This window comes from Cucumis melo, chromosome 12 (assembly GCF_025177605.1).
Source record: "Cucumis melo cultivar AY chromosome 12, USDA_Cmelo_AY_1.0, whole genome shotgun sequence".
NCBI classification, from domain to species: Eukaryota; Viridiplantae; Streptophyta; class Magnoliopsida; order Cucurbitales; family Cucurbitaceae; genus Cucumis; species Cucumis melo.
In genome coordinates this window covers 15,080,403-15,104,887 of record NC_066868.1, presented here as the reverse complement: position 1 = coordinate 15,104,887, position 24,485 = coordinate 15,080,403, and the positions used below count along the sequence as shown (strand labels likewise).

Here is a 24,485-nt window from a genome sequence, read left to right as displayed (position 1 = left end):
TCCAATCTAAATGATTTTTTTAAAGATTCTTTAAACACAATCATTTATTTTTTTTACACAATCGTTTACATTTGGCTACTCCAATCTAAATAATTTTTTTCAAGATTCTTTATACACGATCTTTTAGATTTTTCTATTTTGTTGTACATAGTCTTATACACAACCATTTAGATTTGGTTATCCAAATGTAAACACGTAAAAAGAAAAACAGACGATGAAAAGAAATCGCAGCGAAAAAAGAAGAGGAAAAGTAGAAAGACTATGGAATGAAATCGAAGCGAAAAAAATGAAGAGAAAAAGAAGAAAAACGATTGAAAGATTAAACGACATAAATAAAGAATTGAAAAATAAGAAAGATGATGGAAAGAAATCGCAGAAAAGAAAAAGACAAAAAAAGAAAGACAAAATCGCAGAGAAACACGGGGAAGACGAAATAACAGGAGGAAGACGAATGGTGAGAAAAAAAAGAAATATGAAAGGGCAAACCTGGAATATTTAAAAAATGACTAACTTTTTTTGCTTTGTTACATGAACCGTAAATAGTTTACAGCTTTGTTACATTTATGTAAGTTTCTCATTATATATTCCATCATTTAATTAACTTTACTTTTTCATATTAATTATTGCGAAACTTACAAAAATGTAACAAAACACCAAACTATTCCAGGTTTGCCCTTCCATCTTTCTTTTGCTATTCGTCTTTCTCCTGTTACTTTTGATCGTCTTCCTCTTGCGATTTCATCTTTCGTCTTTCCTATTTTTTGTTCTGCAATTTCTTTCCATCATCTTTCTTATTTTTCAATTCTTTATTTACGTCGTTTAATCTTTCCATCGTTTTTCATATTTTTCTCTTCTTTTTTTTTCGCTTTTCCATCGTCTTTCTACTTTTCCTCTTCTTTTTTTTCGCTGCGATTTCTTTCCATTGTCTTTTTTTTTTTACATTGTGTACAAAAAATAGAAAAATCTAAAAGATCGTGTATAAAGAATCTTGAAAAAAAATCATTTAGATTGGAGTAGCCAAATGTAAACTATCGTGTAAAAAAATAAACAATCGTGTAAAAAAAACAAAAGATCGTATATAAAGAGTCTTGAAAAAAAATCATTTAGATTGGAGTAGCCAAATGTAAACAATCGTTTAGTTGTATAAAAAAAAATAAAAGATCGTGTATAAAGAATTTTGAAAAAAAAAATTAGTTGGATTGGAATAGCCAAATGTAAACGATTATGTAAAACAAGTAAACGATCGTGTAAAGAAATCTAAACGATCGTATACCAAAAGAATTAAAAACATCGTGTACCAAATTTTGAAAAAAAAATATCATTTAGATTTGAGCCCCCAAATCTAAACAATCAAATCTAAACGATTGTGTAACTAAATTTAAGCGTAATAAAATTAAACGATCATGTAACAAAATTAAACGATTGAATTGAAAAGATAAATTGTAGCTATATCTAAACAATCACGTATAAATTGTAGCAATATCTAAACGAACGCGTATATATTGAATCATATCTAAGAGATCACGTATAAATTGTAGTCATATTTGAATGATCGGGTATAAATTGTAGTCATATCTAAATGATCGCGTATCAAACAATAACCAAATTTAAATGACCACAAATATATTACACGCGCGTTATTGACGGGATGGTTGACGGGGCATTTTTGGTATTCTACACGGTGGGCCTCTAGGCTTTTTCCGTTTTTGGAATTATTCTATAGAGTGTAAATATTTTGCCGTTTTTTATATTTTTTAAAAGATCCCTCAATTATTTATATAAAACTAAATAATTAATATCATATTCCACAAAAAATCTAAATGGTTAATTAAATATACATACCCATATATATATATACGTACTTGAGTAATTTCAATTTCACCAAAACCTTTTCTTTTTTTCAAGATTCGAATCAACTCAAATTCTCAATTCTTTTAATTAACAAAATCTTTTGCAATAAATCATTTATTTTAAAATTTTATTAATTCCAACATCAATTAGTTTAACCCAATAATTCAATTTTACCTCTGATTCTCGTAATAACACCCAAATAATTTAAAATAATTAATAAAAATTTCCTAAGAATCTATGATGTTAATTACATCTCTTTTCTCAATAATTATATTTCAATATGTAATCATCATTTTTCCACATATTAATTATATAGCAAAAACTATATAATTAATAACATCTCCGCCAAATTCTAAATTTTTTAATTAAATATACATACCACTCATATATATACTTAATTGAACCAACACATTACACCAAATAAATTCTTTACTTCCAATTTCAATTAATTTAAACATATTTAAGTAACAAAATTAATTTAAATTTTTTGAGTGTTACAAATTTTTTAGTATTGAGTTAATAAAAAATAAAGGATTTTTGTTTTAAAATATAACAAACCAGTATAATATTTACACTCAATAGAACAATTTCGAAAACGAAAAAATACCATAGACCCACAATGAAAAATATCAAAAATACCCCAATCAACAAGTTATTAATCGACCATCCGCGTGCATGAGTAATCTTCTTCCAAACGATTGTGTATATGCTAAATGAGTACTCTACGATTGTTTAGGTCATGATACACGATCATGTAGTTCTTTTTAACGATGGAAAAAATGCTTCAATTTTAAACGATCGTGTTAACTATGGTAAGCGATAATTTAGATCATATTCACACAATTGTGTAGTTCAAATGATGGAAAAAGAGCTTTAAATCTAAATAATCGTGTTGACTATGATAAACAATTGTTTAGATCATATCAACACGATTATGTAGTTCTTTTTAAACGAAAAAAATGCTTTAAATTTAAACGATCGTGTTGACCATGGTAAACGATCATGTTAACAATGGTAACCAATCATGTTAACAATCGTTTAGACTATGTCAAAATGATATTTAAACGATCTTAATATTCTTGAATATGAAGAGGATGGAGTAACTTCAAAGATTTTTGCCGAAAATGGTGAAGATGAAATATGAGATTTAAATATAAGAATAAATTGTTTAAAAATAAAAGAAATAAAATGTGAAAGAGGAGATGAAGAAATCTAGAAGAAAAGAAATTGCAAAGAAGGAAGAAAAAGAAATATAAGTGACGCAAAAACAAACCTAAATTATGAAGTGTAATTATAATTGATGGAAATTTTAGGAATAATAATTAAGTATATAACAAAATCTATTGGTGATAGACTTGTATTATTGATAGACTGTTATGGCTAACATGGTTCGATAGACTTTAACAAATTTTGCTATATTTGTAAATTTTTTAAAATGTTGTCTTATACTTTATTATTTTAAATCTAATTACTATATTTGTAACTATCCCAATTATAAAAAGATTTAGTGAGCTTTCTTAAATAGTTATAAAAGCATAAATATTTAACATATTTATTATATTTACGTAAATTTAGGGAAAAGAAAAAAAAGAAACTTATTTTACGAAGGTTGAAAAAGAAGGGAATCATAAATAAATATAGGGTTGTGGTATGAAGAGCGTACTTTCCAACATGAAATAGCCTACCGTCGACCACTGGAAAAGACCTATGTTTCCTACAATTCTCTAACTTGGGTCAATGAATGAGGCCATTTTCGTCAATTCCACACTCTTGGCCGATTCATTATTACGAAATTATCCCCTCATTTTCTTTTCATTATTATATTTCTTTGATCCTTTTCCCTTTCGTATTATTTTAACACTTCAATTATTGTGTTAAACTCATTACTCAGCTTCATGAAAATAATAACATTTAAATCATCAACTAACACTCATCATCCATATCTCTTGAGTTATGATCTTAGTTAACTTCACTTTGACATAAAATAACTTTAACATATATATATTATTATGTATATGTTTGACTACGGTTAAATTAATTATATTTCGACCTTTTAACTTTTAAGTTTCTTCTATTTTAGTATTGTACTTTGTAAATATTTATTTTATTTTCAGAACTTCTAGATTTGTTCCATTTTGATCCACGAACATTTTAGAGTTTCAAATAACCAATTTTATTTTTTTTACCTATGTTTAGTAAATGTACAACCATGTTACTAAGCAACCAAATTGGGAAGATTAAGATTTTTTTTATCAACTTAACCAATTAAGTGATATTCAAGTAGACTATTAAATTATGAATTTGATACCTATAATTTGGACATAGTTTAATTTTTTTTTATTATATTGCCTTAAAAGTCTTAAACTTAATATGGTCCTTATGATATATATTTCATTCTAATTTTTTAAAAAACAAAACTTAATTAATAGTAATTTGGTCCTCGTATATAATTATCCAAATGATTATTCTTATGGGTGACTTGGGACCAAATAGTATAATTATCCTAATCAAACAAAAGTAGAAATAACATAGTCAAGACAATAGCAAGATATATATTAGCCAAAAGGGACAACTTAGGATAAAAATGGGCCTACAAAGTAGATCGTAATGGTCAAGATATAACTCAAAGACTTGAAATTATAGACAAATAGAGGTCTTTTGCAATGATTCAAGTGCAATCACTAGTACGTGATATTGGTAGAGGTTGATCTTATGTCCAAAAACAAAATGAGAGGTGATCTTTAGTGGGATCAATAAAAAGAAGGTGCGACAAGACTGTCGTATAACCAAAGCGATGTGAATATGAGAACAAAAAAAGTTGGAAGGACTAATAAACTAAGATTAATGGTGTTAGATTGAGCTAAGGACTTCAAATCTAGGTCAAGGTGACTTGAATAGAGGTTGAGATAGACAATGCCCAAGTTGAGGTGGCATATGCTAAGGTTGAGAAGCAATACTAAAGACCAAAGATTGAGAGATCAATTGGAGCATCAAAGGATGAGCCTAAGTCTAATTAGTGGTGTAGATTATGTTAAAGAGTATAAGTCTAAGTCGTGTTGACCTGGACTGAGGTTGAGATAGACTGTGCCAAAGTTGAGGTGTCGTGTGCTAAGATCGAGGAGCAATATTAAAGAGTAGAGATCGATTAGAGCCTCAAAAGATAGTGAACAGTTAAAACAAACTTTCAAAGTATGAGGTTGAAGAGCACAATCGAGAATTGACTAAAGCCCTAGGTGATAAGACAGTCAAGTTAGACCCCAGGAGTTTGATCAGAAAAAAACAACCAACTCGACCATGTTGTAGGTTATTTTACCTTTTATGTTTTTTTTCTTTTGTTTTTTTTCCCATGATGGCTACTTTCTAACATCTTATCTACCTTTGAAGAGAATAATTTTTCAAGTTCTTATTGAACATCATACTAAAGTAGACATTTTCTCGAGTAGAGAGATATATAGAGGATAATAAAAATATTTGTATTTTGTATTTCTATATATTTATCACATTACTAAGGTAAGGCAACATTTATATAAACATATAAACAACCGATTGTCAAACTAAATCCTAACCAATTGTCAAATTAAATAGGGACTCAATTAGAGTACATGGATGAGTGGTGACGAGAGCAACATCAGAAGATAAAGAGGAGACGAGACCAAGCCTTTTTTCCTCATAGAAAATTTCTTGGATTGCAACATCGAGAGATGACAAGGGACTGTGATGTAATATGGCAGAACAAATGGACTCATATTCCGGGCGAAGTCTCATAAAAACCTTAATAAGTCTTAGATGATCAGAACTGATCTTAGCCTAGTTTAGTTGAGTCCAAATGGGCCAGGGAATAACAAGGTGATTCACAAAGCTCTTTGGCATTGAGTAGTGTGCAACTGATAGTAGTGAGTTAGACCAATAGTCTGGAATCGTATAACCAAAAAATCCCAAAGCTCTTTGGCAATATCGAATGCATCAAACTAGATATGTATAGACGAAATGGAAGTGTTACCTAACCAAGTGACTACTTGATAATTTTTACTGTCCCAATCCTTGAGTCTTTTCAACAAATTATTTAGTAACATCCTCAGTAGTGCCTTTAATAGGTTTGACAATATCACCTGTGACAACTCACCCTAATTTGCTGCCAATAAAAAACTAATCAATTGATGAGCCAAAGCAATACGATTAGGACCATTAAGCATTGTGTCAATAGCCGAAATACGTGAGGTTTCTCCATGACAAGAACACACATGAATTAAAATATACCTCACAACTAGTGGTTTTATCTATTTATTATTTTTTATGAAACAGAGTGAATGTTTAGAGATGTGGCTACAAAGAGTGTGGTAGCTGGCAAGAAGTGAGCAGATTTGGCACCAAGGACAAAAATTAGATTGGGATTTAGGTGGCGACGACAAAGTGGGATTAGAATAATGGAATTTTGCTGAAAGGTGAGGGCTTTGGTATGTTTGCAGAGAGGGACGACTTTGGGTTATGACAGTGATCATGGAATTTTGGAAGACAAAGGTCATTGAATTTGTGTGGCAGATATGAAATTTATATGTCTATGTGGAATTTGGATGGCAGCTATATAATTTGCAAGACAGAGATGGAATTTATGTGGTAGATGAGTTCTAAATATTTAGAAAGGAATTGGCAGATATGGAATTTGGACGTTGGGATTTGAGTTACTGGAGGCAATGTGAACGAAACAGGCAAAAACAATCCTAGCTTTGATCACAATATTTGTATTTTGCATTTCTTTATATTTCACATTACTGAGGTAATACAAGGTTTATATAAACAGACAAATTAACCAATTACAAAATCATAACTACGTTAACAACAGAAATATGCTTTCATGTGAAACAAAAAGTAGCAACTACAATGGATATGCCTCCTTTTAAAAAAAGAAACCATATTCATTCAAGATTCTTAAGAAAGAAATTTGGGGCAGCTAAAATAAATGAGTCAAAGACAACTGGAAGGAAGCAATACACGACCAATCATTGGACAACTATAGGTAGTTGAGGTAGTGCAAAAAAGTCGAGGTCGAGTCTAAGTTCAAAATGGTCGAGGCTAAGGCAAAAGTTGACTCATCTTCTTTTTAGGAGTTACTATTAGTGAAATACGATTAAAGTTGCTTTTACCCCTCAGTTTATGTTAGTGATATATAATTAAATTTTCTTTTACCCCACATGCTTGACCTTTTAGGTCTATTAGTGATTTAAGATGACATCAAAGTAGGTGGTCCAAGAGGTCATGTTTTCAAGCCCTTACGTTACTGTTTCTCCTCATTTAATACTGATTTTAAATGATATAGAATTAAATTTGCCTTGTTAGATGAGGAAGAAATAACATTGCAGGGATTTGAAAGGGTGACATGGATCATCCCCAAGATAATATAATTACGAACCACCCTAGAACCCCTGCCAAGGTAGTTAACTATAAGGGCATTGTAGAGTCACTGAACATTGATCTTATATGTTTGTTAAGTTCATTTGCAGGCACCTCACATAAACACTGATGAAGAGTGAGCTTGTTGAGAGCTAACTGATAGGACCATTGAAGTAACACAAATTAGAAGAAATTGGACTCTTGAGTCGAACCTAGACTTATAGTCCCAACATGAGAGTGAGGATTAATGCTATAAGTGATTTTGGACCTTAAAAGATATAATCAACATAAAATAAGAAGGTAAACAACAAAGTCACGAAAATATCAAAGTTTGGGCCAAAGATAACACCCTTGAATCAAAGGAGAGGGTTAGTTCATGTCAAAACCCAAATTAACATATTTGACTTTGGGCAAGGTTGAGGATGAGCCTAACAAAATAGGTAATGGGGCATGTCTCATGCATGCCCTAAACTTGAGACCAAAATGGACTCACGGTCTAAGGGAACCTGGATCAAGATGGACCCTAGTCAAGTGCAAAATATGGCACACTTCTTGACTTAATAAGTTATATGATTATCATAAAAGCTACTTTGAAACTCTATCGGGTCAATCTCCTTATAAATACATTATCATAACTCCATATTAGATAACTTGAATCTTACTATGAACTTCCTTAACTTCCACTCTTTTACTTACACACCGAAATGTATTTGGGAAGCACCAGACCCAATGCAAGTTACCATCTTTCCTCATTTCAAATAAATTCATTATTGGTGTTAGGTGAAGATTAGGAATGTTTATACTATATGAATTTTGACATCTTCCATTATCATATTACATGCATTGACATAATGCTCCTTGGTACGTATGTTTCATGATGGGTCTGACTTGAGTAAAGTATAGATGACAATAGGGGTGGAAATGGTTTTGTTCGGTTTTAAATTTGATTTTGTTCTTTAAATTAAAAGTGGTTCGTTTTAAATTCAAGTTTACTCTTTTTTTATATATATAAATATAAAAATAAATATATAGTAGCTAAAAATGATACGGTTTGATTTCAATTTGATTCAAAAAAAAAATTTTAAACCGAGCGGAAGTACATTCTGAATATTTTATTTGGTTCAATTTTATTCTGACTTAAAGAAAAGATTGGATTTTTGGGGTTTGAATAATGACAAGTAAAGGAGAGGGTAATAAATAGAGAAAAATTGAGAAAGTTTAAATTTGGTGAAGACCTGACAATTTAAGGATGATTGGCACTTGAGCAAACCCCAAAACATTAGCGAACAAAATGGGTACTTTATCGTTTTAGGGACAAATTTGAAAGAAAGGGTGAAGAAAGGTAAAAGAAAAGAAAAGTTTTAAAGGCATAAATATCATGACATGAAATCTAAAAGAGATGAATAAATTAAAAATAAAAAATATTTTAAGGGTGGGGAAAAATCCAAAATTCCCCTATAAATATTCAATATCTCATCTCTGACATTTCTCAATCACCCTCTTGACTTCCCTACTCTGCTTCTTCTCTCTCTTTTCTCTTTTCTCTTTTCTTCCTTTTGTTTAAAGATAAAAGAGAGAGATTAATACACACAGACGAACAACAAAAACAGAGCCTCCTCTGTTTCCCCCATTAACGCCCTTTCAATGTCCTCGAAAACCCCGCCCAACCAAGATTCCTCCGCCGCCGATAAGTTCAATGGCGGCGGTGAACTGCCCTCTGAGGACCGTTGCCCGGTGGAGGAGGTGGCTCTGGTGGTCCCAGAGACTGATGACCCATCTCTTCCTGTCATGACTTTCCGATCATGGGTTCTCGGCCTGGCTTCTTGTTGCCTTCTCATTTTCCTTAACACTTTCTTTACCTACCGTTCTCAGCCGCTTGCCATCTCTGCCATTCTTATGCAGATCGCCGTTCTCCCAATTGGCCGCTTCATGGCCTCCACTCTTCCAAACAGAGACTTCCATTTTCTCCGATGGAAGTTCAGTCTCAATCCTGGCCCTTTCAATATGAAGGAGCACGTTATTATCACCATTTTTGCCAACTGCGGCATCTCCTATGGCGGCGGTGATGCTTATTCCATCGGCGCCATTACTGTCATGAAAGCTTATTATAAACAGAGCTTGAATTTCTTCTTGGCCCTTCTCATCGTCTTAACAACCCAGGTTTGTGCTTTTCCCTTTTCTTTTTTCCTGATTTTCCGCTTTTTTGCCTCTTTTTGGTTGTTTGGTCTGATTTCTACTGTCGTTTTCTTCGTTGTTCTTTTCTCTTCCCTAAAGTGGTGAAAAAAAAAAGGCTAATTTAAAAGCTCCATTTTTTAAAGTACCCAGATGGATAAGGTCTGGACCCTTTACTTAAATTCCCCTGTTTTGAATCTTTTTTAAAATTTTGGTTTTGGTCTAGGTTTTGGGGTATGGATGGGCTGGAATGCTCAGAAGGTACTTGGTGGATCCTGTTGAAATGTGGTGGCCTGCAAATCTGGCTCAGGTTTCTCTCTTTAGGTACGGTTTCTTCATCTTTGTACAGATTTGGAGCTCAGAAACAAACATAGCAGCTTTCACTCGTTTGTTTGTTTGTTCGGTTATAATGCATATTCTGATTTACTACTGTTCTGTTTTCCCCTGTCTTAGAGCTCTTCATGAGAAGGAGGACAAATCAAAAGGAATGACAAGAATGAAATTCTTTCTAATCTTCATGGGAGCAAGCTTTATATACTATGCCTTTCCAGGTTACTTGCTTCAAATCTTATCATTCTTCTCGTGGGTTTGTTGGGTTTGGCCTCACAGCATCACGGCTCAGCAAATTGGGTCGAGCAAAAGTGGGCTTGGGCTCGGTGCCTTCAGCTTCGATTGGGCTGGGATTTCAGCCTACCATGGGAGCCCCCTGGTTTCGCCATGGTTCTCAATTCTAAACGTTGGAGTTGGGTTTGTGATGTTCATTTATATCATCGTCCCTGTTTGCTACTGGAAATTCAACACCTTCGATGCTCGCAAATTCCCCATCTTCTCTAATCAGCTCTTCACCAGAACCGGCCAGAAATACGATACAAAAAAGGTTTTGACGCCGGATTTTGAACTTAATGTTGCTGCTTATAATAGCTATGGAAAGCTTTATCTTAGTCCCCTTTTTGCCCTCTCCATTGGATCTGGTTTTGCCAGGTTTACTGCTACTCTCACTCATGTCGCCTTGTTCCATGGACGGTATGCTCTCTTTCCTTGCACTGTCAATGTTTTATTTGATTCTGCCATATTTTATTGTTTCTTATTGTTTCTTGGGTCAAGTTACTTGAGTTTAGTTTCTTAAGTTTAGTTTAGTTCATGAACTTGTTCTGATGGTTGCTGTGGTCTTTGAACTTATTGTTCCATGAACTTGTTCTGCCATATTGTGTTTGTTTAGTTCATATTTTGCTGTGTTTATGAAGTGATAATGTCCGATGTGTTTATTGAATTTACACTAAATTACTAAAAGTTATCTAAGAGTTTTGCCCTTTGTTTCCAAAGTGCATCTATTCTCTCAAAAGTTGACGTTATCCGTGACTTTTCATAAACGTCTCATAACTCTTTGGTAGACTTCAGTTAGAGTTTTGGGTGGAAGTAGAGATCAGAAACGAGTGTGACAATGACTTGTAGTGAGGGTGTGGTCAACTCTCAATTTTCATACTAGGTCTCTACCGCACTCTTTCAAGTTCTAATTTGCGTTCAACATTAATATGTATTTCTTTCTACAAAGGAGTTTTAGAACTTTTATGAAAGGTTAAAGAAGAATATTATAAACTCTTAGAAAGAATAGGGGTATTTATATTTCTAGAACATAGAGCAAAGTTTAGTGGTCTTTTTTTAATTCTTTGAGTAATTTAGTCTGGTGGCTGATTTGACACATGTGATAGAAAATGAAAAAAGAAAATAGACAATTTGGATCATTTAAATTGACAATTCCAATATATTACTCCATTAGAATTGACGTGTCAAATCAACTAATATTTATTCAACATGTTATGTCGTGTTTGATCACATTTTACAGTTTATTGTAATTGAGACCTTTGAGACCTTTTAAAGTTTAGGATTAGAGATTAAATAAACATAGCCACTAAGATTAGAAAAACAACTTTATTTGATGACGTGGTTGTCTGAGTGGAAAGTGAACCGCTGAGTGACAAATGGAATGGGGGAGGCTGCTGGAAGGGGGGAATGAATTTGTAAGAGGAGAGGAAATAAATGCAAAGAAAAGAAAAGTGGGTCCTAGTAGAATGGAGAATGAGAATGTCATTCTCTGATCATCTTAAGATGAGAAGAATATCATTCTTTTTCAAACTATAAATGATTTTAAATTTTGGAATGGGACAGAAAATAAAATAATACTTCAACTGGGGGGAATAAAGCCACGTGACATGATTCTTATTCTGGGATCTCAATCCTAATTAGTAAATATGGTTCTATAGCCATAATGTTTTTTTCTTTGAGTTACACTCATGCTTGAATTTTTAAAAGATTTGAATTCCTTGTGTATGATATAGAAGAATTGTCTCATAATCTGCTCAGAAGTCAAACAAAGGTGGATCTTGAGAATAAATCCAGGTTTAGATGATAGTCAGAGGTGTTAATAGACTGAACTTCATGAGAAAAAAGGTCAAGATTTCAGTTCCTAAAGTGAGGATTATTCTCTTTCATTTTTCTAGGGACATATGGAAGCAAAGCAGAGCAGCAATCAAGAATGCAAAATTGGACATTCATGCAAAGCTGATGCAAAGCTACAAACAAGTGCCAGAATGGTGGTTCTTGATCTTATTGTTTGGGAGCATTGCACTGTCGCTTCTGATGTCGTTTGTGTGGAAGGACACTGTTCAACTGCCGTGGTGGGGGATGCTATTTGCCTTTGCTATGGCTTGGATTGTTACCCTTCCAATTGGGGTCATTCAAGCAACAACTAACCAGGTGATTGGAAGGGAATTAGCAGTAGTAGTTCTCACTCGTCTTTCTTTAGGTTCTCTTGAACATATTCTAAAACAATCTATATGGAATCTTATGCAGCAACCTGGATATGATATTATAGCTCAGTTCATTATTGGTTATATTCTTCCTGGAAAGCCAATTGCAAATCTGCTTTTCAAGATCTATGGGAGGATCAGTACAGTTCATGCTTTGTCTTTCTTATCTGATCTTAAACTTGGTCATTATATGAAAATTCCACCAAGATGCATGTACACTGCTCAGGTGATCGTTTTGCTAACTTCCAATTTTCATACCATTCTCATTTGAGAATTTATCAGAATAAGTTTAACTGGTTGTTTTACTTCCTCTTCCTCAGTTAGTTGGGACGCTAGTTGCTGGGACGATTAACCTGGCTGTTGCTTGGTGGATGCTGGATAGTATAGAGAACATCTGTGATGATGACGCTCTCCATGCTGAAAGTCCATGGACTTGTCCAAAATATCGAGTCACATTTGATGCTTCTGTTATCTGGGGACTGATTGGACCAAGACGGTTGTTCGGACCCGGTGGGCTGTATCGCAACTTGGTGTGGCTATTCCTGATCGGAGCAGTCCTTCCGGTTCCCATCTGGGCATTGAGTAAAGCATTCCCCGAAAAGAAATGGATTAAGCTGATAAACATACCAGTTATATCCTATGGCTTTGCAGGGATGCCACCAGCAACTCCTACAAACATAGCAAGCTGGCTCATGACTGGAACTATTTTCAACTACTTCGTCTTCCGATACCACAAGCGCTGGTGGCAGAAGTACAATTACGTTCTCTCAGCTGCCCTCGATGCAGGGACAGCTTTCATGGGTGTGCTGCTTTTCTTTGCACTGCAGAATGCAGGCCATAATTTGAGATGGTGGGGATCACAACCAGATCATTGTCCTTTGGCAAAGTGTCCAACCGCTCCTGGGATCGCAGTTAAAGGATGTCCTGTATTCTAGCAGCAGTGAACTGATCAAGGCTGTGAAAGAACAAGGAATTCTGTAGACCATCGAAGCAGGGGGATGATGAAACAGATAAAAGTATGTTGTTACAGAGTTAGGTTCAGACTCTTGCTTTCCTTTTGATGTTTGTAATTGCTAGTTGATTGTAATGAGAGGTTCAAGTGATTTGGGAGGGCTTTTAAATGGGATACAAGTTGTGTTGCATCTTTTTGGTTTGTCTATGCAAGTCTAGATGGGCAAAGCATAAAATAAAAGCAAAAGCTCTTTTCTTCCTTTTTTTTCTCCCTCAACTGTACATAAGAAGAAAAAAAATGATAAAGATGGAATATTGGATTAAATATAATTTTTGAATCTAAATATTTTGTTATATATGAATGTATGCATGTATAGTGTATTGTCATGTCTAAATGTCCGTGTATTTACTAAAATTTATAATAATTTAACTTTAAATTATTTTATGCTCTTAAAAACCATTTAAGTGAAAACTATTGAATATTAACAAAAACATTCCTAATGTTATGAAATAAATAACAATGAAACAACCAAAGAGGAGAATAGAGAAGGGAGGAAGAAGAGAAGACAATTAAACTCAACTATGGTGTGTACACAAATGATCTCTACAACTTCTATTTATAGAGTTGTGAGAATAATGGTTACAAAAATAGAGGTTGTGAGAATAATGGTTACAAAACCAAACATAAATAAGGGACAAGAACGTTATGAAAATTGATGGGAGGTTATTGGATGAGTTTGTAATCTAAAGAAGTTATGAACAACTAATAATATTTGATTTTAATTTAGAATATTCATAACATTCCCCCTCTACATGTCCATATTATATAAAATAAATGACTTGTTAAAACCTTATTAGGAAAAAACCCGGTGGAAAAAAATCCTAGTGAAGGAAAAAGAGTACATCATTTTATATACTTTAATAATTGTCTCATTAAAAACATTGCTAGGAAGATACATTGGGAAAAACATGCACTATTTTTATTCCCCCTCATAAGTACATCACTTGAATTCTCCAAGTTGTCACATTTCAATGTTATGCTTAAGTTTTTCAAATGTTGGAGTTGGTAATTGCCTTTGTAAATAAGCCTGTCAGGTTGTCTTTTAAAGAATTTTGTTGAATATTGATGTCATCATTTGATGTTTTGTCTTCACATAAGAACACTATTGGCTAGTTTTGTACACATCAATATCGCTGCATAATTTAAAGTAGTTGTTTTGATTTTCATAAGCTGCCATAATATAAAATATCTTCTATATGTACTAAGTAATTCGTGTAAGATCTAGCTCACATGGGTTAGATAAATAACTTGCATCTTCATAATCAACTAGATCACAATTACATCTATTAGAATAAAATAAATAACTGTGAGCTAATAATTCTTAAATTAAACATAGATAGTTTAATTTTACTTTAATATTTTTGGAGAAATATTATTTTTTATGTTACAAAATTACTAAAGATATTACAACAGGTAGTGTATAAACTAGTAAAGATGTAATGCACTTATTTCTCAAAATTATGGTTTTTGAAGACCTCAAGTTCTTCATTATCTTTATGATACCAAATATATATATATATATATATATATATATATATATATATATATATATTTCACATGGCCAAGTAAATGAACCACCCTAAAAAGTTCAATGATATAACTAGTCCAATTTCATTTGCTTTATGCTTTATTTGCAAGTTAAGACAAAACTATAATCTCAAATCCTTTCTAAAGAAATGCTATTGTATTTGAAATCTCTTTAGGAGTTTCTACTCAAATCATCAAATTATGATTTCTCTTAAAAGCATATGGAAATAGGATTTAACTTTATACCCTCGTATCAACAAAATTGTAATAAGATGATGATATTCGTCTGGAATATTTTATAACTCTCTTATTATTGAATCATATGATTTTAGAACCTTTAATCCTTCAGGGATAGAATTATTAATAGATTCATATAAATGTATAATGACTACATCCATAAGGTGTATGTTAAGTTTTGCATACACAGTAAGATATGTTAGATATCTCATGGTATTGTATCTCACCGTAGGAGAATATGTATCTCTCATATAACCAATACCAATTGTTAACGATAATTATTATGGAACTTGTCCCACTTTCTATTTGTTTTTCTAATAAATACTTACTTGTATTCTGCATGTTTAACATTCTCTAAATGTCTAAACTACTAGTTCTCACAATTTGAAACATAAGTTTATTTTGATTGTGTTGTTTCTTTCCACATAAGTCAATCTTTTCTGTGTCATCACGACATTGTTCAATATGTCTTAGTATATATTGCTTATTTTCATAAATAATATTGTAAGCAACATTGTATGCAAAAATGTTGTCAAGTTATTTAAGTATGGTTCCATTTCTTGTCATGACATATAATTTTATCGAGATCTCTTTACCATCCTTTTTTACTTTAAGATTCTTATGAGTACTCATATTCAGGATTTCTTCTAGAATATCCATATTCTTAACTGATCATTAATTGACTATTTCTTATTCAAGGATCTTTCTCTTTGAAACTTATATTTACCTATCACGCTTCAAGCGTGTAGTATTGACAACTTGTTGCACACTAGGATATCATTCTTAGATGGTATCTTTGTAACCACTATAACTCGGTCACTTTCTTACAATTATAAATGTTTTGTAAATGCATCTACATTTGATTTGATATCATTTTATTCCGATGAGATATCTTTTGAACTTCTAGTTCAAAGTAATCTGTATGATGATCAAAATAAGACAATACTTATTTATTTCATTCAATTTATTTTTCCAACATTTTCTTAATGTCTCCTCCTAATGTTGGAAAAATTGTCTCATTAATGATAACTAGCAAATTGCATAGTAAATATATCATCGATCCGGGGTTTAATTGTTTCATCATCTTAAACATGATCTCATGCAAATTTAGAAACCTTTCTATTCCACTACAAGAATTTTGGCCTTTAATGTCGGTTTAAAACCGACATTAAAGGCCTTTAATGTCACTTGGCAACCGACATCTTTGCGAGCGTTATTAAAGGCCTTTAATGTCGGTTGGGCTTTAATGTCGGTTTAAAAACGACATTAAAGGCCTCTTTAATGTCGGTTTAAAAACGACATTAAAGGCCTTTAATGTCGGTTTTCAACCGACATCTTTGATAGTGTTATTGAAGCCCTTTAATGTCGGTTTGGCTTTAATGTCGGTTTAAAACCGACATTAAAGAGGCCAATAATGTCAGTTTAAAACCGACATCAAAGGCTTGTTTTTGTTCATTTTTAGAAATTTATATTTATTTAATTGTTGTATTATTGTCCATTTTTTATAAACCAACATTGAATCCAACAAGTGAAATTAACTACAAATTTGAAACTACAAGTCACATTACGTAGGAAACCATATTATTCAAGTCTGATTCCACCAACAATGAAAATGCTATTAGCACTTGCACATAAATCCCATTCATATATACAACACATGTAAATATAGAATGAAGGAAGTAAATTATGAACCTCTGGTTGAGGCTCAGCCAATAAAGAACTAAACACAGCAGGGGCATCAGCCTGCAATCCTATGATTTGAGCATCTATGTAGTCTTCCCACAGTTTTCCAAGACAAAGACAAAGCCATTGAAGAAATAGCGGCTCAGTTTGTCCATCATTTGGTGTTGAACTCTGGAGATGCTTTAAACAGACGTGGATTAAATTAGCTTCGATGCATGCTTCCTGGCCTCGCCTGTGCCCATCAACAATTACCGCTAAAACAAATGCAGCCATTGCCCGCTGTTCTGGGAAAGCTTCCAGACTATCAAGAAAGCGGATGAAATATGTATGCCCACCATCCTTTACTAAATCAACCTGGCAAGACTGTCATTCCAGAAGAATCATGGTCACCACACAAAGGTTTGTAAATCGTTTGCCCACAAGAATGGTGAAGAAAAATAAAATGCATCTAGAGAGAGTTCATGTGGAGAAGGCGGCATGAAAGAACTTTCTGAATGAAATAACAGCTAAAAAAGTCCCCAAAAGACCAAGTTCTCAATAAGGAACACGGATGTCAGAAAAAATATATATATATATATTCCACATTCTTCACAGAAAGATCAACACTAAGAGTACTAAGGAACAAAAAATCGACAACCTGAACAACAATTACTTATATTATAATTATCATCTATGCCCTCTAAAATTACTTGATTTTCAAAAGAATCAGACACTACATTGTTGTTTCAAAAGTGCTTCTGTTGACTGTGGTTTTCGAAACCACGATGAATATTCCGTAAGTAACTTTGATCATAGATGCTTTGGAACTCCTTCCATTAATCCTTCAATATAAGTTTTTAACTGTTTAGGAGTTTTGCCTATAAATATGATTATGATGGACAATGGAAACTTCGGGTAGTGTTCAACTTTAAACATAAACCAAGACACGTAAGACATTAAGATCACAGTAAGAACAAGAAAAAATATACAGATCGAATAATTAAATATTAGTAATTCTATCCAGAAACATAAGCATTAGATATGAGAATCAATAAAATAAAAAAGAAAATAGAGACCATTCACAGGAAACACAACTCTCTTCATGACACATTCAAAGGAAAGAGTCGAAAAACTACATACAAAATCACAGATGGAAGCTACGATTAGAGTACCTTTGATTAAGGTAGTGGAAGGGAGATTTGGTCAACAAGGCTGTAGCATTAAAATTGATGGGCTCCAAGAGTTATTAATTAAGGCTGACAGAAAATAACCATGTTGGACTAAGATAGGAAGCAAAATGTCCAGGAAAATATTGAAATTATTCGTTCACATAGCTTATCTTTGTGATCAAAATAGAAAGGTTACAGAATAGATACCCCAAGTTGACCTTGAATCCTTCTCCTTGCTCTCAAATTGGGAGAAATGGGCTAGAATGCTATCTATTTCTAGACTTCCTTTAGGAAGAAATTTTGAAGCTTGCTATTCAATTCTTATGGGTTTCATTTTGGATGGAAATTTACTTAAGTTGCTACATGACCGCCCTTTTAAGGTTAATGTCTAAGGAGCTTAAAATGATTTCTAAATGCTAACAAATAAATACTGAAGAGCACTTAGAAAGAAATAATAAATTATTCCACAGAAAGGCAGAACATCAGAGGGAAAAATGTTTGAATTAGCAAATTGTCATGTTTCATTTTGAATTCATGTTAGGTAATAATATTGATGTATCATTTAGCATCTACAGGCCCTCCCTATATAATTAACTAACATAGGGGTAGCATTTTGTGAGTTCAATTAGAGAGCCTGACCTTGTATGTAATATAAAATATAATGGATATCCCTCTATAACTTTCACTGGTAAATAAAATTAGGCTCGTTGCCTTTAAGGTAAAGACACTTTCACATACCAAGATCTGACCGTTGATACAATAAAAACACATGTGAAGAAAAACTGACCTGAAACTCCAAGTTGGGGTCTTCAACCAATGCTGGAAGTTGAGAAAGACAAATTTCGGCAGCCATGTCCCATGCATCCCTGAAAGAAGCAGAACCACAGATGGGTCAGTCAATGAACCAATTGAACATTAACAGACCTAATAATCAACGTTTCTCAAACTCTACCACATGTGATGCTGATGGGTTGGAGGTAACATTGGATGTGAAATTGGAGAACAATTTGCAGACCGCATAATCCGCTCAGCAAGCAAAAAATTTCTGAACAGACTGGCAACTAACAAATCCTGTCTGAACAACCTTTGAAATAGATCTGCACCAAGAAAACCTATTAGCTATAATGAGAAAGAAAAAGGACGGCATTTGTTGAGTAAATCTGAAAGCTACCATGTGGAAGAACATTCCATGCAATTGTATCAGTAACAGCTGTGAAAATCCAATTCAATTCCCCAAGAAGTGTCTTCCGATCAGTTTGCCGACCAGGTATTTTGTCTATCAATGAATCATCAAGTGACTCACGGAGCAATGAACGTTTGCAAAACCTGAGGGACAAGATCCAATGATAAGAGAAATCCAGAAAACAATGAAAGGCCAGTACTTCGTAAACAAACCAGAGAAACAGAAAATTGATTAAGAATAGAAATGGTAATTTCCAGGTAGAGGAAGACAAGAGACTACGTATCAGATCCGAGAGATTTCATGAGCACTGACCCAATACATGTAAATTTCCTAAACTAAAATTATTTTCAAAATATAGAAGAGCATAAGAGGCAGTTATAAACATAGTAAATCCTGAAGTACTAATCATTCAAACAATCTTTGATTCTAAATTGAATTCTTTTTTAATGAGAAACATTCAAAAGAATTTCATTGAGAAGAAATTACAAAATTCAATCCCCTAAATTGAATTCATAAGCATGTACCAGATGGCATTTCAATATTCACATAGGAATTCATTGTATAGAACAAGTTCATTACTAAATATCAAAGTTCTAGATGAAAAGGGAAAAAATAACATATTTTTTAATTAAGAACCAAACTTTGAAAGAATATAAGAACAGAGATTCTAGAAAATAAGCCACGAAAAAAGGAAAGTCCCACTAAGGCAAGGAACTTCAATCATAGAACCCGACAAGGTACAAAATAGCCCAAGGACTCCTCTCCAGATCTCTTAAGGCTCTATTATTTTTCCTCCAAAGACCTCACAATAAAGCACAAACCCCAGCTTGCCAAATAAACCTCCATTAATCACGAAAAAGAGGGTAAATGAGGAACCCATCAACCATCTCTCTTAATCTCTGTGTTTAGCAAGCTAAAACGCGTCAAATAAAAGTAATTCCAGATAAACTAGGCAAACCCACAACTCTTTGGGGAAGAGTTTCGTGTGATTCACATGCTGCAAGCAAAATGCAGTCCCTCGTTGATCCAGAGGGATCGTGAAGCTATAAAAAAAAGAATGATATTGATGTAATTACCATTCTTTTCGTCGACAACCCCAAAGCAAAAAACCCCAAAGCAACATCAGTGTTTGAAGAAAGTGAGGAGTGACGGCGGTGGTGGCGGGCACGAGCTGGGCACGAGGGACGATGGTGGTGGTGGTGCCAGCGACTCTTCGGAGAAGAAAGGGAAGATTGTTAGATGAAAATGAGGAGTGAAGAAGAAATTGGAAGGATGAAATCGTGTGGGTGATTGAGAAAGAGTAAAGTAAGAGAGAGAAAGTCATTTTTTATAAAATAAAAAATTAAAATTAAAATTAAAAAGGAGCTTTAATGTCGCTTTTCAAAACAAGGATGTTTAATGTCGGTTTTAAACCGACATTAAAGCTCCAGCTTTAATGTCGGTTTAAAACCGACATTAAACATCCGCATTTTCAAAAACGACATTAAAGCTCTTTTTTCATTTTTTCCAACCGACATTAAAGGCCAGATTTGTTCTAGTGTTCAAACATATGCTACAATATGTTCGTTCACTTATCTTAATCAATTATCAAATGTTTGGGATGCAAACTCACTAACATTCTTAAATCAAAATAATAAGTATATCTATGGCCATCAATACGATGTGCCAACAAGAATTAATAAACCATGAATCTCTTTCCAAGAGCATGAGATGTTCAATTTCAATTTTCACTAGTGAGAGTTTGATAATTAACCTCTTGAGAACAAGAGACCCCTTGACAATTTATTACATGAAAGAATCTTCTAGTTTTTCAATGGATGTCAATGTATATTTCCAATCATACATTAATTTCATTATTGACCCAAAATGACTCTCATGTCAAATAAAATTATATTTGGATCAATAAACTTCAAGTTCATTGTTGCATATATATCAATTACTCGAATGTGTGTGTTAATTGAGAAGTAAAAGTAGATAAATTTTCTATATATGCACTACCCGCAGAAGATTATATAATATATGCATATCATATATTATTCTCATAATCAATCTCTCTAGATATGATATCGATTACAACATATACCTTTCCAATTTATTGAACTTCTCTTTGATAGATTTACAAAGATATATAGTAAAGTATATCAAGACTATCAAGACTATCAATCAAGATTATCAAATCTTGAAGATGTATTGTTTAGTTTTAAGTATAATATGCATAAATGTACTATATGCAACACATAAATATCAATTATTCTTTTTCTCTCCAAGAGATTAAAAGGAAATCCAAATATTTCATCCATATATAAATGGGCAAAAAGAATAATCATCTCTACAGGAGATTGTAAGTAATTTGTGATATCTAAATAATATCATATTTATAAGGTTAAATTAAAAACTATGATCTCTTCGAGAGATACAAATAATTTATCAAAGTTTGCTTTCATATATCGCTCTCCTTTTCATCGTTAAGGATTTTAATTTTTCAAATAGACTCTTAATCTATGACAAGTACACGACTATTGTTTCTTTTCCAACCATATTTGGAAAATAAACTTCTCATATGGTTCTAATCAAATAAACCCTTCTTCTCTATTGACATAATTTCGATCTTACTAAATATTGTAACATTCACCTTAGGGAATGCTATTAAATTATTTGATTAAAATTTACTATTTTTTTTTTATAGAAACATATGCTCAATATATAATATAATGTTTCAAACTTTTTCTATCAAATTGTTATTGTAAGAACAAAGATGTTTTGATATGTGCAACTATTGGTGCACGACAAAAAGAATGAGCACTAATTGATTTACGCAACTTCAGGTGCATTAAATCAACATTGAGTTTAAGAAGTAATTAACTATTATACATAACTTTCATAAACTTTGTCATAAGAGAATTTAATCCAATATATATAATCACTACATATAAAATTTTTAAGATTCACAATGTTCACATGAGAATAATTTAAATATTCAACAATCAAATAAGTTTCGATATAAGCATGACAAACAAATAAAATTAAAGATAATATTGAATAATTATTCTCATATTTGAAAGATAAAAGAAATATTATCACAATTTTTATTAAGAAAAATGCAATTCAATTAAGAAAACAAATATTCTAACTTTACTTTCTATATATATAACAAGCATATTTAAAGATATAGAAAATATAAACTTATTAGAAAACGTCTCAATCAAATATTTCAAATATAAGAATTATATTTAAAAATAAGGCATGATTTACCACCTTAATTAGAACATTTATAACATACATCTAAAATGATATAGCATATTTGACAAATCTATAAGATTTAACCAAAAAATTAAAGTCAATAAATACTTGATATTCAATATCTTTTCTATTTTGGATCACTCAAAATAAGATTATTTAAGTTTCTCAAACATAAATTTTATTTCTCGACAAATACGAAAATTGTCTATGGTCTAAAATAGTAACCACACATATATACATATACTTCAAATAGAATTTAAGTTTGAATATATACTTATCCAACACATATGTCATGATATACATATCTCATGCACCCAAAATTTAACATCACAAAGTTTTACCATGAAATATCACTACATAACTTGAAACCAACAATCAAAGATTGTTTTTTTTATTAACTCTATGTAATTGCAAATTTTTCTATTTAGTCATTCTACCAAAGTATGAGGATACAGTACATGCAACTTTTGTCGAACATATGAAAATATGAATAAAGTTTTTCGATTCGATCAAATCAAATTGTAAAAGTAATAACAAATGTACCTTAGTAAACAATTTTACAATTAACATATATTGCATACTTAGTTATCAAATGTTCAAATTCATCTTCTTTCAACTTTATGTATAAATTCAAAAAAGATGAATCATGGTGGTGAGAAGATAAATGATGAATACACCAAATACATATATACACAAAGTCACCAAAATTAAAACACTCACGGTACTTGAACAGGATCCTAAATACCTCAAAACTATAGAGAAGATTCTAGTGGATCTTTAACATGAATCAAAATCAATTTTTACACGATCTCCAAAGTGGTGAGACTCGTGCTGATAACGTGTTATGAAATAAAGAACAATGAAACAACCAAAGAGAAGAATAGAGAAGAGGGGAAGAAGAGAAGACAATTAAACTCAATTATGGTGTGTATACAAATGATCTCTACAACCTCTATTTATAGAGTTGTAAGAATAATGGTTACAAAACCAAACATAAATAGGGGACAAAAAAGTTATGAAAATTGATGGGGAGGTTATTGGATGAATTTGTAACCTACGGAGGTTATGGAGATCTAATAATATTTGATTTTAATTTAGAATATTCATAACACATAAAAAATATTAATTGTATTATATAAAAATATTAATTGTATTATATGCTTATTGTTTAAAAAATAAAGATTATTTGAAATTTAGGACGTACGAAACTTCTTAAATTTAATGGACCGGTGCTTAGTTAAAAATAGCTTTAGATAGAGATCTAGCTTTTAAAATTCTTAAATTATGTTATTTTTAATTATTTAGGTAATTGTTTGATGGTTTTACTAAAATTATGGAGAAATTTTCATAAATGTAACAAATCGGTAAAATTTTTACGATCGTGTAACAAAATGCAAAAAACTTATTAAACTAGTAAATGTTTTCATAATTTCCAAAATTTGCTTTGAATTTACGGTCGATTCGTCACTTATCTTTCTTTTTCTTCATTTTGATTTTTTCATCTTTTTTTTAGATTTCTTCAACTCCTATTTAAAATCGATTTATTCTTTAAAATGATTGATTGTTCTCTTTAAATCTCATATTTCATCTTCACAATTTTCGGCGAGATTCTTTAAGCTATTTCATCTTCCTAATATTCAAAAATACCAAGATCGTTTAAATATCACTGTGACATAATCTAAACGATTGTTTACTATTGTCAACACAACCCTTTACCATGGTCAACATGATCGTTTTAGATTTGAAGTTATTTTTCCATCATTTAAAATGAACTACACGATCTTGAGTTATTTTTCCATCGTTTAACATAGCAACACGATTTGAAGTTATTTTTTCATCGTTTAAAAAGAACTACACGATCGTGTGGATATGATCTAAATGATCGCTTACCATAGCAACACAATCGTTTAGCCTAGTCAAGGCGATCGTTTAGATTTGAAGCTCTTTTTCCATCGTTTAAAAAAGAACTACACTATCAGGTAGATATGATATAAACGATTGCTTGCTATAACAATACGATCGTTTAGCATGATCAGCACGATTTTTTAGATTTAAAGATCTTTTTCATCATTAAAAAACTACATGATCATGTTGATACTACCTACACGACGTGTATCATTATCTACATGATTGTAGAAGATGATTACACACATGCATGTGGCCGATTAATCTCTTGTGTTAATTGGGGCATTTTTGGTATTTTTCATTGTGGGCCAATGAGACTTTTTCATTTTTAG

At 32.1% G+C, this 24,485-nt stretch overlaps 1 protein-coding gene and 1 long non-coding RNA gene across 2 annotated transcripts; one reads left to right on the top strand and one right to left on the bottom strand.

Annotated features, from left to right (window-relative positions):
• Positions 1–8,726: 8,726 nt before the first annotated feature.
• LOC103502225 (oligopeptide transporter 3) lies at positions 8,727–13,428 on the top strand. Its single transcript, XM_008466089.3, has 6 exons — positions 8,727–9,399; positions 9,638–9,735; positions 9,865–10,434; positions 11,910–12,165; positions 12,262–12,444; positions 12,539–13,428. The coding sequence occupies exons 1-6, from the start codon at positions 8,884–8,886 to the stop codon at positions 13,151–13,153; spliced, it is 2,238 nt and encodes a 745-aa protein (XP_008464311.1). The 5' UTR covers positions 8,727–8,883; the 3' UTR covers positions 13,154–13,428.
• A 5,105-nt stretch (positions 13,429–18,533) lies between these two features.
• On the bottom strand, positions 18,534–19,183 carry LOC127144364 (uncharacterized). The gene is made up of 3 exons (XR_007816027.1): positions 18,997–19,183; positions 18,778–18,922; positions 18,534–18,691 (listed from the first exon to the last, which is right to left on the bottom strand). It is a non-coding gene; the product is annotated as an uncharacterized LOC127144364 (long non-coding RNA).
• Positions 19,184–24,485: the final 5,302 nt, after the last annotated feature.